At 33.9% G+C, this 14,249-nt stretch overlaps 1 protein-coding gene across 1 annotated transcript; it reads right to left on the bottom strand.

The window, feature by feature from the left end:
* Positions 1–410: 410 nt before the first annotated feature.
* Positions 411–14,036, bottom strand: Slh (sec1 family domain containing Slh). The gene is made up of 11 exons (XM_085960333.1): positions 13,911–14,036; positions 13,562–13,721; positions 12,167–12,468; positions 6,122–6,211; positions 5,182–5,440; positions 3,409–3,564; positions 2,224–2,399; positions 1,804–2,071; positions 1,579–1,708; positions 984–1,241; positions 411–688 (listed from the first exon to the last, which is right to left on the bottom strand). Exons 1-11 carry the CDS (start codon positions 13,936–13,938, stop codon positions 578–580), a joined length of 1,938 nt encoding a protein of 645 aa, XP_085816459.1. The 5' UTR covers positions 13,939–14,036; the 3' UTR covers positions 411–577.
* Between the last annotated feature and the right edge of the window lie 213 nt (positions 14,037–14,249).

Consider the following 14,249-nt stretch of genomic DNA (forward strand, 5'->3'; position numbering starts at 1 on the left):
AAATGTCGTAAATCTGCGACACCACGCAGTAACATGCAAAATTTAATGAAATTTTCGAAAAATAATTTTTTTATTATTTTTCCTTCATTCACAAGGCATTTTGACACCAAGAAGAAATAAAAATTTTCAAAAAAAAAAAATCATGCAGTAAAGGGTTAACAATGTTACAATTTTTTTAGAATTATATCATTTGCAAGACGGGTAGATATTAACAACAGCCACCAGATGGCATTCAAAGTCAATTTTTGATTAAAACTGAGTTACACGTTTTTCTAGTTTCAACGACGATATATGACTACTACAGCGACTTCCGGTTATCAACGAGATCTTGTTGTCGGACAGTAATATGGAATGCGTCTAAGACTCATTTTATCCAGCCAAATTCTTAGGGTAGTAATGAAATTCAAATCGTGTTTAAAAGAATTTTTATTGCCAATGTATATCAATCAAACAAAGTAAAAAAATGTAGACCCTTTATGTATAAATTAAATATAGTTTTTTGAAATGCCTATAAAAAAATTAAGGAAACAAGTATATTATTAGAGAATTACTAATGCAAGATATCATGATGGAACTCTCACTGCATTTCTTGTCCGAGAAGGGAAAGCTGCTTTAGGAATTGTGTGGCGTTGGGGAAAGTCGAAGAGCCGTAAATGATCTTGATGTTGTTTCCGTTGGCTGACTTTTGCTGAAAACAAATAGAATGTAGGTCATAATTTAGTTTCGATCAAACCATGAATAATCTCGAAACCGTCTTTTAAAGTGAAAGCTAAATATAATATGAAATTGAAGCCAAAAAGAGGGTTCTAAGCAGCGTTGCCAACTTAGCGTTTTTCTTGCCAGATCTAGTATTTTTGAATAGGCATCTTAGCTTGTAAAGTTTAGTAGAACATAAAATGTAATACAATGTATTCAACCATAATAAAAAAGTTCTAGAATCACTATCGAATAAATAGGCTTACTTTTTATTAGTCAAAACTCACTTTGGCATAATCGACGAGATTTTGGTACTCGATATAGTTTCCTCCGCCGACGATAAAAACGACTGCTTCATGAGAAGGTGCGGCACGTGGCGCTGTGTCAGGTGCACGCGGCTGCCGGGGGTCCAGCCACAATAGCTCGGGAGGGCCGCTGCCGCTACCCGAAGAGCCGCCTCCTCCTCCGCCCCCACTGGATGCCCCGCTGTTCACGCTACTACTTCCGCTCATCGCAGCGTCCACAGCTCGGGTCACCGGCAAATTCTAAATACAAAAACCAACATTATAAACACTAATTAACAGATTGCTATAATTAATAAACACTTGTCGCATGTTGACAAACTACTTGACTAACTAATAAACTGCTGACGGTATATATCTATGCTCCTAGCCTAGCTTCCATCCTTTACACTTCATACTGCACTATGAAATCGCAGCTATGACAAGCTGATTATAGATTAATGCAAGTTATAAGGATTTCAAACAATCAAAACAAATGCATATGTATTTTCTAATTGATGAATGTCATATGGATTCGGAGGATACCAGTCCCGATCGATAAATGCATAACCAATCAATCAAATATTCGCCAGATACTTACATGTCTTTTAACGACCAAGTTTTTGACTCCCTCCATGACGAAAAGTGATCCTTGAAACATGAGATTGGAAATCATGGACACACTCTTCGTGCCCCCACCCTCATACTGTCCCGACATCTTTGTGTAACCTCTTCAAAAAATAATGGTCAGGCATTAGCTTAAGTCATATTATCGATTACCATTGAATGAGTCAAATAAAAACTCAGAAAAGTAAATTTGACATACTTCCATCGCTTGATGTAGGCCATTGATTGCATATCACAGCCGGCAGCGACAAGGGCAGCCTCGCACTTGGTATAATCCTGTTCAGTCAAATGCGGAGTGCAGATGAAGTAGATGATGAAAAGGCGCATCTTGTCTTCGGGGCAACCTGCTGAGGAGTCGGTCAACAACTCAAGGACTGTTTTGATTTCAACCGTCGCTTTGCTCATGATCTTTTCTTCCAGCTCGAAAAATGAGTCGAGCCGCCTAGACTTGATGTTTTCCAATATTCCTGAAAATTTTTATCAACATAGATTGATAGACAAAGAGATTGAACCTTATAGTTTTCTGTACTATAATTTGTAATCCAGAGTTATTCACATTTTAACCTTTTAGAGCACACAAGTCACCAATTTTGTGTAAAATTATCGATAATATATCTACCTGTTGCAATGCTGGTGTGCATGTCTATTAATCTCTTCTTCTCCATAAGCTCCGGTAAGGAGTTGACGGCGTCCGTGAGCCGCTGGGTGTTGTCGCTCACCATGCTCAACGCAAAATCACTATCACTGTCCAGACCCATTGAACTTTTTAGTTTTTTCACATGGTCTTCTGATGATCTGTAAAATGATTAGTATATACATGGTTTATTTTTAATGTTAGATGAATGACTAAATGAATGAATTACAAAATTATCATAAGAGGAATAAATTCATCACAAGATTCATACTACGCTTTCTTTAACAAATATATCTGTGTACAAAAGGAAAAAGGTGATGTCTAAAATCACTACTAGGAGAGGACAACTGTGTGTGAGAATTCCTATGTTTCTGCGTGGAAATACTATTCAGAAGCGTTGATTACATTTGCATCTTTTTCATTTACGCATAATTACGATTAATTTGGCTTATTCGACTATTTTTTTAATTTTTAAAAATTCTAGAAAACATCAAGTGGAGCTCAACACACATCTATGTAAAAATTATTAGCAAGTACAAGGATGACTACACTGAAACTTTGATTAATCCTGATGTCATCTATAAAGCTGAATTGATAATGTTATTATCATGATTTAAAAGATAGTATGTATGTAGACATTTAATACGAAATTTGAAAACACATCAATGCGTTGTTACTAGGTAATAATATCAGGAAGGATGATACTTGAATCGGTAGCTTAATTGGTTAAAGCGCTCTCTCAGAAATAGATATACGTTTGTTCACTCACTTCACGATTTTTCCTAGATTTTTTTTAATAGGCTTAGAAGTTATGTTAACCCAATGCTTACGGGCCGCACAAAATTGTGTTTTTGCTAATTACTTTTCAAATGGAAATTAACACGTTAATTACAAAATTAATTAAAAGGGCCCGTAAGCATTGTGTTAAATGCAAAGTAAATCTCCATTTTCTCTTCAAAGTGGAGCGTCTTGTCCTCCACTGAGTGGAGGTTGTATTAACAGACTATTTTACGAAGAATGGTTGTTAGTCATGAGCATTGAAAAAAATTTATATTTTTGCCAGTTATGGTGTCAAACCCGAGATGGGCGTGTTCTTCCAACTATTCCAACGTTATATATAATTTAATATTTACTTAGTACAGTGAGAATGTGTGATATGTATGTAGTTACCTGTATTTTTCAAGTTCAGCTTGGATGGCTTCTGCAACTGTAGGGAAGGGACTCCCCTTGTGATCCATCCAAAACTTATCCCGAGAGTCGAGGTCGCACGCACGCGGCTTGCTCCGTGCTGCACCCACTGACGGCCCATCATTCGCAACTACCACCCTTTAGACAAACCATAAACATCTTAAAATACATGTTTTACAAAATGACCAGTAATTACAATTTATACATTAAAATTGCCAAAGGCAAACAATCATGGAATGGAAAATATAATTGAAGTGGTGGAAGTATGGTATAGTACAGGGGTCGGCAAACTTTTGGACCAAAGGAGCCAAATCTTAGTGGCACAACGGTTAAAAAAAATTCGAGAGCCATACGTATATTTTTATAAATATGTTTTATTTAAATGAATTAATTACATTTTATAATTGTTTATTTATTAAGCGAAGAAGATTTCCTAAATAAAACTAACGTAAACATATGTTTTTATTGTTGAAATTATAAATATAATTTTTACAGTATATGAATAACACGCATTCCTTAAAACTAATGTGATTTGGTATGTATTTTTGGTATGTAACTTGTAGTTTTTAATTTCAGGCGCGATTCCAAATTCTCATCGGTTATTTGGCTTCTCTAAATGCTATTTATATTTTGCATGTTTAAAAATGATTGTTCATGAGTTAGTAAAGCTAGTCCATGTATTAAAAATCGTAGTATCTACTTTATGTAGATCTTTTAGAGCGCTCCATTTGTGTTGTGAAATTAAATTGCATTTCTCTCTCTCCAAATCCTCAATTTTGGTAGGTCTTAGTAGCTTGGTCAAATTTGTAGCTCCATAACTCTTTGCTTGTTAAATCCACTAATAAAATTGTATTTCAAAAGTGCTTGTGTCAATATGAAATGGAGAAAAATTTAATTTGGCGACTTTCACAATGAGCGGATTTAAAACAACAATTTTTGCATCAACCATCACGGAAGAAAAATTAGTCTCGCGATTATGTCATTATAAATAATATAATAAGTGTACAAATCATGGTAAAAAATAAAAATTGTGAATTTTGCAAAAGCTTTTGTAAAAACTGTGAATTAGGAATTTGGCAAAGAGCCGCACGCCAATACCCAAAGAGCCGCATGTGGCTCGCGAGCCGTGGTTTGCCGACCCCTGGTATAGTATATAATAATACATATCTAAAAGTACTTAAGGAATCAGAATCATCAAAAATATTAAAAAGAGTAAAAATAGAGGTTACCAACTTTGAAACCAACAGCCTCATATGTAACAGTCTACATATTATTGCCCAAATCTAACAAAAAAATATGTAATTTCACACAATATGTAATGATCTATAACTTTTAAAACTCATCAAAAGCAAACAAAAAAGAATGTTTAAAAACTTAATCTGAATGACTCACAGAAACCGATGGATTAAAGATACAAACAAATTAATGCCGATGATTATTTCTTTTTAAATAATGATATTTACACAGTACAAATCATTAACACAATACATAACTGGCTGTTAAAACTGAATTAATGCATTGCTAACATAAAAGTAGTCATGCTATTTTTTATTTTTATTTATTAAAGAAACAAACAGTTACATTTTGAATACAAAAATATGTTTAAAAACTAATAGTGAAATTATATTGCAACCAACAAGTATTCAATGCTATATCAGATAACACTGCAGGCTTCCGAAAGCTTTACACAAAATACACAAATACCACTTAAATAAAACCCTAATATAATCATAGTAACAGTAATATTATACAAACCTATTAAGTGCAAGATCTAGTACGTCATGCGTTAGTGCCTGATATGTCCACGTGTGATGAAGAGGAATTGCCATATCCATGTTTCTATCTAAGACTATAAGTAGAGGTCGGGAGAAGCTAAAAGCTCCCATTTGTCCTGTATTGCCGTGGAATAAATTATTTCTCGAATCCCATAGATTCTCTCTCAGTTTCTTGTCTAACTTTTTGGCGACCATCTCTGCTGCATTGCCTTTTGCACACCTAATTATTGGAATATTACCTAGAACAAAGTTGAAATGTCTATATAAAATAAAATTATAAACACGGCTGGATTTACACTTTAAGGGGGAGAGGCACGCCAGCAGAGAACCTAGCGGAAAAATACGAATCGAGTTTCAATATTGGGTCCATGCCTAAAATAAAATTTGATATAAATAAAAAGGATTTCAAGTTATACACATTTATATTTTTATAAAAATCGATGTTTTTTAAAATAAATATAAAAAATATGAAAACGATGAATTAGTCAAAAATCTAAACGACAAAAAATCTAAAACTTAATAAACTAATTTTTAATAATAAATATGACCATAAAATATAATGTAATAGTAAGATGTGACCCTGCAACGAATTCACATTTTATTACATTTTTTTACAATTGTAATTATCTTTAAATCTAAAAAAAAAACAAAAAATCTTTTTAATGTTTTTAGATACATATTTATTAATTAATACAGTTGAAATTGTAAATTATCAAAAAAAAATCTCAAATTGCAAGCTTCGTATTTTTCCGCTAGGTTCTCTGCTGGCATGCCTCTCCCCCTTAAGGGTCCCATAGAAAAACAGCTTATTCATAGTTTTCAATGCATAATATATTATTAGCAATCTGTGTACATAATACAGACATTAGTGTGGACTAAATAAATAGTTTAAAACAACCACGATATCGTGCATTACTAACCTAAAGTCACAAATAGTGAGAATAAACTATCCACCATGTTATCCATTATTGATTCCATTTCAGTATCCTTTGTGTCACCTCTGTTAATGGCTGCAAATAAAAAATTCAATATCAAATACATAAATATATATTTAAACCTTTGTAAGATAACGGAGAATTTTAAAAACATCAATAAGGTTAAGTTTATGATAGCGCACAGACGGCACAGATTGCTACGCGACTCGTGCACATTTCGCTGTGTTATTTTTATCTCCACTACCCTACGCAGTGCGGACTGCACCGTCTGTGTGCCAGCATACGCTTAGCCACATTCTTTTGACTTCCATATTTGTAAAGCAGAAATATTGTGACACCTGTGAGATATTATAACAATTAATTTTTTATTAAAAAGTTCAATGCATACCAAATAATAATTTTTATATCAACAAACATGCCATCCCCTTGAAGGAGTTTGAGTCCCCCAGTTCAGTTTATGAATAATATTACTTACAATTATCGCCCTATTGTAGGCTTTTAATCGTTTCAAATATATTAGGAATTTTACACTCCTTTCTAATAGCTAGACTAGAGCTTGTGACTTCTCGGGATCTTAAGAATTCTTGAGAAAATCTCCTTACAGTGCATTTCTTTCAGGTTTTATTCCTTCCACAATTTCTTTCTTTTAATTCCAAAATTTTTGCCACCAAATTAAACATCACAAAAAGATCATCGAGGGCTTTTTCTTTATTAGCTTTTCTTGCTTAACCCTTTGGCTGCTACGATGTTGTGCAAAATTCGGTGGAGAATTGCTACCAATAATTGTCGATAAATTAAAGTATTGTATTATTTTTAGACACCTTACCACTCTAATTGATTCTGCGAAATCGGAATATTATGAAAACACGTTTCGTAATTAATTTATCATTTTGAATAGATAATGAGGCAATTAGATATCCCCCGCTTCATGTGCCGTTAAAATTAATTGAACTTCTCTTTCTCGCTCTATCATACTGACGATCACGTGTGCGAGCAAAACGAACTATCGAGTTTTGATTTTTAACAGCTATTGGAAACAATCGGTTACTTCAAAATATTATTTTAATTCCATTCGATTGCGTTAGCTAACAACATGTGCTCCCCATAACATCTTATTAAGAAAATAATTCCTCATTTGGATTATAATTTTAATTCCTGCAAAATGATTATCATATATCATTTATGATATCATAGAAACTATTGAAAAAGGTTGGATAATAGAAAAAAATTATTTATCGGATGCACATAATCCCACACGAGGGATAATACAAAATAGTGGAATTAGGAAATTACCCGGCCGAAAAGAAAAAGTTTGCATTGTTTGCAGCAGGAAAAATGGTGGTCCCTTTAAAAGATCGCGTACAATATGCTTGAATTGTGAAAAAGGTCTTCATGGTGTTTGCTTATCGGAACATTTAAAATATTGCAAATGATTTTTATTTCATTATTTTTTTTATAAATAAAATTGTTTTTATATAGTACTAGCTGAAGTACCCGGCTTCGCACGGGGTCGCTTCGTGGTTATATTTATCTTAGATATTTGAAAAATAGTAAGAGGTAATTATTTCTTTAATATTAAAATATCTGTGTAATACAATATGGCAATATGAAAATAATTATAATAGGAGTAAAGGTCAAACATAAGAACACTAAATTAATATCGAATCCAAAATATGAAAACGTTATTAATGTTATAAATATGTAGTAAAAAAAAAATCAAAATTGGATGGAACAAACAAACAACAAACTTTGTATGTTATATAATAATAATTTAGAAACCGCACACAACTGACAAAAGTTTCATCGCAATCGGATGAATGGTATAGGAACGCATACGAATAGTAGAAGAAGATGATTTTCTAATTCAGAAACCTTCGTGGGCATGCGCATGACAACTCACCAAAGTTTCATTGCAATCGGATTAATGGTATAGGAACGCATACGTATAGAAGAAGAAGAAGATGGTTGTACTAATTCAAAAACCTTTGCAGGCTTGCGCACAACAACTGGTCAAAATTTCATCACAATCGGATGAATGGCATAAGAACGCATACAAATAGAAGAAGAAAAAGATGATTGTAGTAATTCAGAAACCTTTGCGGGCAAGGGCACAACAACTCACCAAAGTTTCATTGCAATCGGATGAATGGTATAGGAACGCATACGAATAGAAGAAGATGGTTGTACTAATTCAGAACTCTTCGCGGGCGTGCTCACAACAACTGGTCAAAATTTCATCGCAATCGGATGAATGGTATAAGAACGCATACAAATAGAAGAAGATAGAATAGAAGAAAAAGAAAATAGTTGTAACAATTCAGAGACCTTTGCGGCGTGAGCACAACAGTCGATCAAAATTTCATTGCAATCGGATGAATGGTATAGGAACGCATACGAATAGAAGATAGAATAGAAGAAGAAGATGGTTGTACCAATTCAGAAACCTTCGTGGGTGTTGGCACAATTACTGACGAAAAATTTGTTGCAATCGGATGAATGGAATAGAAACGCATACGAATAGAAGAATATAGAATAGAAGAAGAAGAAGAAGAAGATAGTTGTACTAATTCAAAAACCATTGCGGGTGTTACCACAACAACTGACGAAGGTTTCATCGCAATCGGATAAATGGTATAGGGACCATACGAATAAAAGAACATAGAATGAAGAAGAAGAAGAAGAAGACGATAGTTGTACTAATTCAGAAACCTTTGCGGGTGTTGGCACAATTACTGACGAAAATTTTATTGCAATCGGATGAATGGAATAGGAACGCATACGAATAGAAGAATATAGAATAGAAGAAGAAGAAGAAGAAGAAGATGGTTGTACTAATTCAAAAACCATTGCGGGTGTTACCACAACAACTGATGAAGGTTTCATCGCAATCGGATAAATGGTATAGGGACCATACGAATAAAAGAAGATAGAATGAAGAAGAAGAAGAAGATGATGATTTTTCTAATTCAGAAACCTTTATGGGTGTGCATACAACCACTTACATATGCAATCGGATGAATCGTATAGGAACCATACGAATAAAAGAAAATATAATGAAGAAGAAGAAGAAGATGATGATTTTTCTAATTCAGAAACCTTTATGGGTATGCATACAACCACTTACCAAAATTTCATTGCAATCGGATGAATGGTATAGGAACGCATACGGGACAGACACACAGACAGACAGACATACAGACAGACAGACATTCATTTTTATATATTAGTATAGCCTATACTCTTCCCGCAAGTGCAAGCAATAAGTTTACAAAGTTTTATTGCAATCGGATGAACGGTATGGCTGCGCATTAAATACGAACAAACAAACACACACATATTAATTTTTATATATTAGATAAATCCACTTTAATTTAATAGAAAATCTACAGTCCCTTCAGGGAGTCACGATCCGTGTATTTTACTTTAGTAAATTAGAAATAAGTAAGTAAGTTAGTATAATCTTTAGTATTTTTAGGGAAACACTGCTCTACAATACTTTTCCCACTATTTCAAATGTATAAAATAAAATAAAACAATATCCTTCCACCAAAAATATGACTGCAAACAAATCAAAAATGAAATACGTTTATATTGTAATTGTTATAGAAATTTGTATTTGGAACTTTATGTTTTTATTAAAAAGATGCCGATGCTATGAAAAAAATACAGTAGTTGTCATTTTTAAACCTATCCAGTCACAAAACATAATATATCAATCAGGGTATATTACACAACAATAAAACTAAATAAATAGAATGTTTCGTAAAACTGAGGCAGTAGTATGTTCCCAAATTAACTTTACATTGCAGGCATCAAAAGCAAAACGACGATCGTTGTTAGCATTCCTCGCCATAATCGAAAACAACGATATATCGTTGCGTAGCATTCTAAGGGTTTTAAATATTTTTTACCAGTGATTTTAAGAAATTCCGTCTATCAATTTTTTTTAAAATTCCCCAATTTGACCCAATTTTTAGCAGCGAAGATATTTTTTTCCTGGTAACAATTTCTTAAATTCTCAATAAATGAGAATAACCCTTTCTCATTATTTCTGGACAATTCACTACATATAGGCTACATACGAGGGTGGGTCAATAATTCCTTAGAAAAAAGCATTAAAACAGTTTTTATTTTTGTATTTTTTTTTTATTTCTCAACATAATCTCCTTGGAGCTCAATACACTTGGTTAGACGTTTCTCAATTTTTTTTAAACCGTCAGAAAAATAAGTTTTCGGAAGGTCCTCAAAATAAGCATTTGTCCGATCGATGACTTCTTCATTTGAAAAAAAACGTTGTCCACTTAGCCATTTTTTTAAGTTTGGGAAAAGGAAAAAGTCACTGGGGGCTAAATCTGGCGAATACGGTGGGTGGTCGACCAATTCTTCAATTTTAGCCATTGATCGTAAACATGTGTGAACACGGGCATTGTCCTGATGAAAGAGGATTTTTTTCCTGTTTAAATGAGGCCGTTTTTCTTCAATTTTGTTTTTTAGCTGGTCCAATAAAGATGCATAATAATCCCCTGTTATTGTTTTTCCTTTTTCCAAATAGTCAACGAAAATAATTCCACGTGCATCCCAAAATACAGTAGCCATAACCTTACCAGCTGATTTTACGGTTTTCGCCTTCTTTGGACATGGTTCGCCTTTCGCAATCCACTGCTTTGACTGTTCTTTCGTCTCGGGAGTATAGTGGTGTATCCATGTTTCATCTACAGTCACAAAGCGACGAAAAAATTCATCCGGATTGCGTTGCATGAGCGACAACAGGGCTTTAGAGGCCACCACCCTATTGCGTTTATTGTCGACTGTGAGCAAACGCGGCACCCATCTTGCAGAAATTTTTTTCATGCCCAATTTGTCATGTAAAATAGAAATGACGCTACCTTTTGAGATCCCTGTAACCTCAATTATCTCACTCAACTTTAATCTTCGGTCACTTAACACCATATCGTGGATTTTATTGATCATTTCTGGTGTAGTCACCTCTACAGGACGTCCTGAGCGTGGTTCATCCTTTGTTGATGTACGACCACGTTTAAATTCATTTAACCAGTTATAAATAGTTGCAAGTGAAGGAGCAGATATGCCGTGAACTAAATCCAACTCATTTTTTATTTCCTTTGCTGTTAACCCTTTTATATTAAAATGTTTAATAACAGCTCTAAACTCAATTTTCTCCATTTTCCATTTTTCCATTTTCCACAAGCAAATTTTTTTTTTAAATGTACGAGAAACACACAACAACCCGACCAATCTGATTGAAACTTCGCAGCATACTGAATCGGTAGTGCCGCTGCATGAAAACAAACCGCTTACAGTACTAGTCGCGCCACCTGTCGGCTTTTCTTAGGACTTATTGACCCACCCTCGTACAATGGATGTGTGAAAATAAAATAAAAACCGCTATCGTTCTGTTATGGACTGGATAATTTCAATTCATAAACATTTAAATTTACTTCATTGTGTAAATATGTGTGACAGATATTTAATTCAGTTTCTAAACTAAAAGGCATATAATTTTTTTGACCCGAGTAAGTAGTACCCACGATGGCCGTGCGGCTTAAGCGTCGGCCTATAATGTTGTGAGTCCCAGGTTCGTATCCTGGGTCTGACAAATACACATTGTTTTTCAATTTGTGTATGAGTCAGAGTATGGACCTAATAGGTTGAGCAAGTGGCTGACATCCATTTCTTGTAAAAACAAAAATCACACACAAAAATCGTAAAAACGTAAAATCGTAAAACGTAAAAACAAAAATCACACACCATGTGGAGACCCATATGGTCCTGTTAGGATTGAACATGGTGAAGTTTAGTTTAGTTAGTTAAGTATTTTTTTAACGATATGGAGACTGGATATTTAGCAGATATTTTAATGTCATATTCAAACAGATTTAACATCATGACAAAATATCATAGAAATAATTGTCTTACAGTATATAATAATGTGGCAATTATGACACATATTTTGAAACTTAAAACAAAAAAAGGTCATTATATAATTAAGGATGTTTATATAGAACTCACCATAATATGAGAGTGAATCGGATTGCTGATGTTTCAGAACAAACAAATCATCCTCAAGGCAAATAAAGTTCAAATACTGATCGTAAACTTTCTGGATGTTGGCAACGCAATTCGATTGCAGGGCCGACGCGGCTAGATCTTCAAGTTTCTGTCGAGATATGGGAGATATGAAATTCAGGTGATAGGAATCGTAAATTCCATTCTCCATGTCCTGACTGATTCTCCCGAGGTTCTCTTCGCTCGGTGCACAGAAATAGACGGCAGGTACCTCGGGAATCGAGTCCCGGTCTGTGTGAAGTTGGCTGTCAACATTGATAAACGTTAGATTACTGAATGGATACATTTTAAATAGTGAGTCGTCTACTGAGACATTTTTAAAGAGTAAAGCATCTAGATTTTTTGAGAAATCTTTTAAGGTATTCCGGGCAATGCGGATATTTGATGAAAATTTCACAAATTTTTCAGAATTAAAAAAAAAATATTGTTGCGAAACAAAAATCAAGATGTCTCATGATTTCTCGATCACAACCTCTATCAAAGACTTTGGGCCCCAAGTGTAAGAATAAGAGGGAGTCTAAACTTTTGTTTATACAGTACACTCTCAGTAATCGGCCGCTCGATTATCCGACAACTACTATAATCCGCCGTTATTATTACTAGTTGAAAGCACAAAATCAAGCTCTATAATTCGCCGGTATTCGATTGTCAAATTCAGTAGTCCGCCGCTTACAAGTATACAATGTAGATGAGACTGATTTATTTTGGAAACTTTACATTCGTAAAACGTAAGTACATCGTGAATGAAGTAATGTACATAGGAGCAAAGTGCCCAAGGACCGCATCACAATTATGCTGTGCTCCAATGCAACTGGGACACACAAACTGGAGCTTTTGGTAATAGGGAAAGCCAGGAATCCTAAGCTATTCAAGAATATCTGCCTCACTGAACAACTAGTTGTGTCAAGTGATTTACTGTTTAATATTTAGTTTAAAAATATGTATAATTTAGTAAATACTTGATTTTGATTATAGATAAAACCGTAATGTGCTAGTATAAATTTCTCAAAAAAAAAACGTTTTTTTACGAAATACCTGTTTTAATTTTTACCATATTTTCTATGTATGCACTATAATCCGCCGCTTTCACTAATTGAAAACTTGTCTGGTTTTTGGGGTGGCAGATTACTGAGAAAGTACTGTAGTTGTATTACATTGCATAAATCGATCTAACATACATTCATTTTGATTCCTACGTTTGCAAATTAATGTGAATTTCGCGGCCATTTTTAAGTCTTAATGACGATATGGAGTACCTACTGTATCTTCACCTGTCAGTATAGGTAAAGACCTCTGTAAAAATAATTAGCAATATCTGTATTATATTATGTTACTAACACATGTAGGGTCACTCCAAGTTCTCGGAGTTCTTTGACTGATATTATGGGCGATATAATATCCTGGCCAACTCTGTCATAGATCAACACCTTCCACATAGGTTCATTTGCGGCGCTTTTATTTGGTATCTGGTTAAGGTTTAGCATCTGCTTTAAGGCACCTAAAAGATAACATGATAAAAAATCGTAAAAAAAGAAGAATCAACGCATACGAATACATATAACACATAATTATTAATGAATACATATAACCCAAAAAACTGAAACGTCAAAATGAGTAATTAGTTTAATCGGATGTACGCGTGTTTGTATTTACATAGAGATAATTAACAACATAAAATATCACCAACTTATTTGCCGGTCTCGTAGTGAAGCCATTGTTTAGGTTTTTATTTATCATAAATAGTGTTTTATTAAAAAAACAGTACGCGAAATATCTGTCAAAAGTCAAAATTACACGTATGCCCCATGAACATAGCTGCGATTTGTGCAATTGAGCAGATTGAGCTGTCAAATGGGTATCCAGTGTTGCCATCTTTTTATGTTTATAGTACAAAAGTGCAAAAAATAATTAAATACTGGTTGGGCCAAAGAAATTGGACGGTGCCCAATCTCATAGTAGGCGGAAAATTATTCGCAGTAATTCTGATAAAATAATAATAACATAATGTAGGTATAAGATTATTTTG

Source organism: Rhyacophila brunnea, unplaced genomic scaffold (genome assembly GCF_057557595.1).
Source record: "Rhyacophila brunnea isolate RB1 unplaced genomic scaffold, BYU_Rbru_1.0 scaffold_11, whole genome shotgun sequence".
NCBI classification, from domain to species: domain Eukaryota; kingdom Metazoa; phylum Arthropoda; class Insecta; order Trichoptera; family Rhyacophilidae; genus Rhyacophila; species Rhyacophila brunnea.

Coding starts and splice junctions, on each gene's coding strand:
- Slh (XM_085960333.1), bottom strand. CDS start 13,938: ATGGCTTCACTACGAGACCGGCAAATAA. Junction 13,722..13,910: donor ACTACGAGACCGGCAAATAA/GTTGGTGATATT, acceptor GTTATCTTTTAG/GTGCCTTAAAGCAGATGCTA. Junction 1,242..1,578: donor ACTTGGTCGTTAAAAGACAT/GTAAGTATCTGG, acceptor TTTTGTATTTAG/AATTTGCCGGTGACCCGAGC.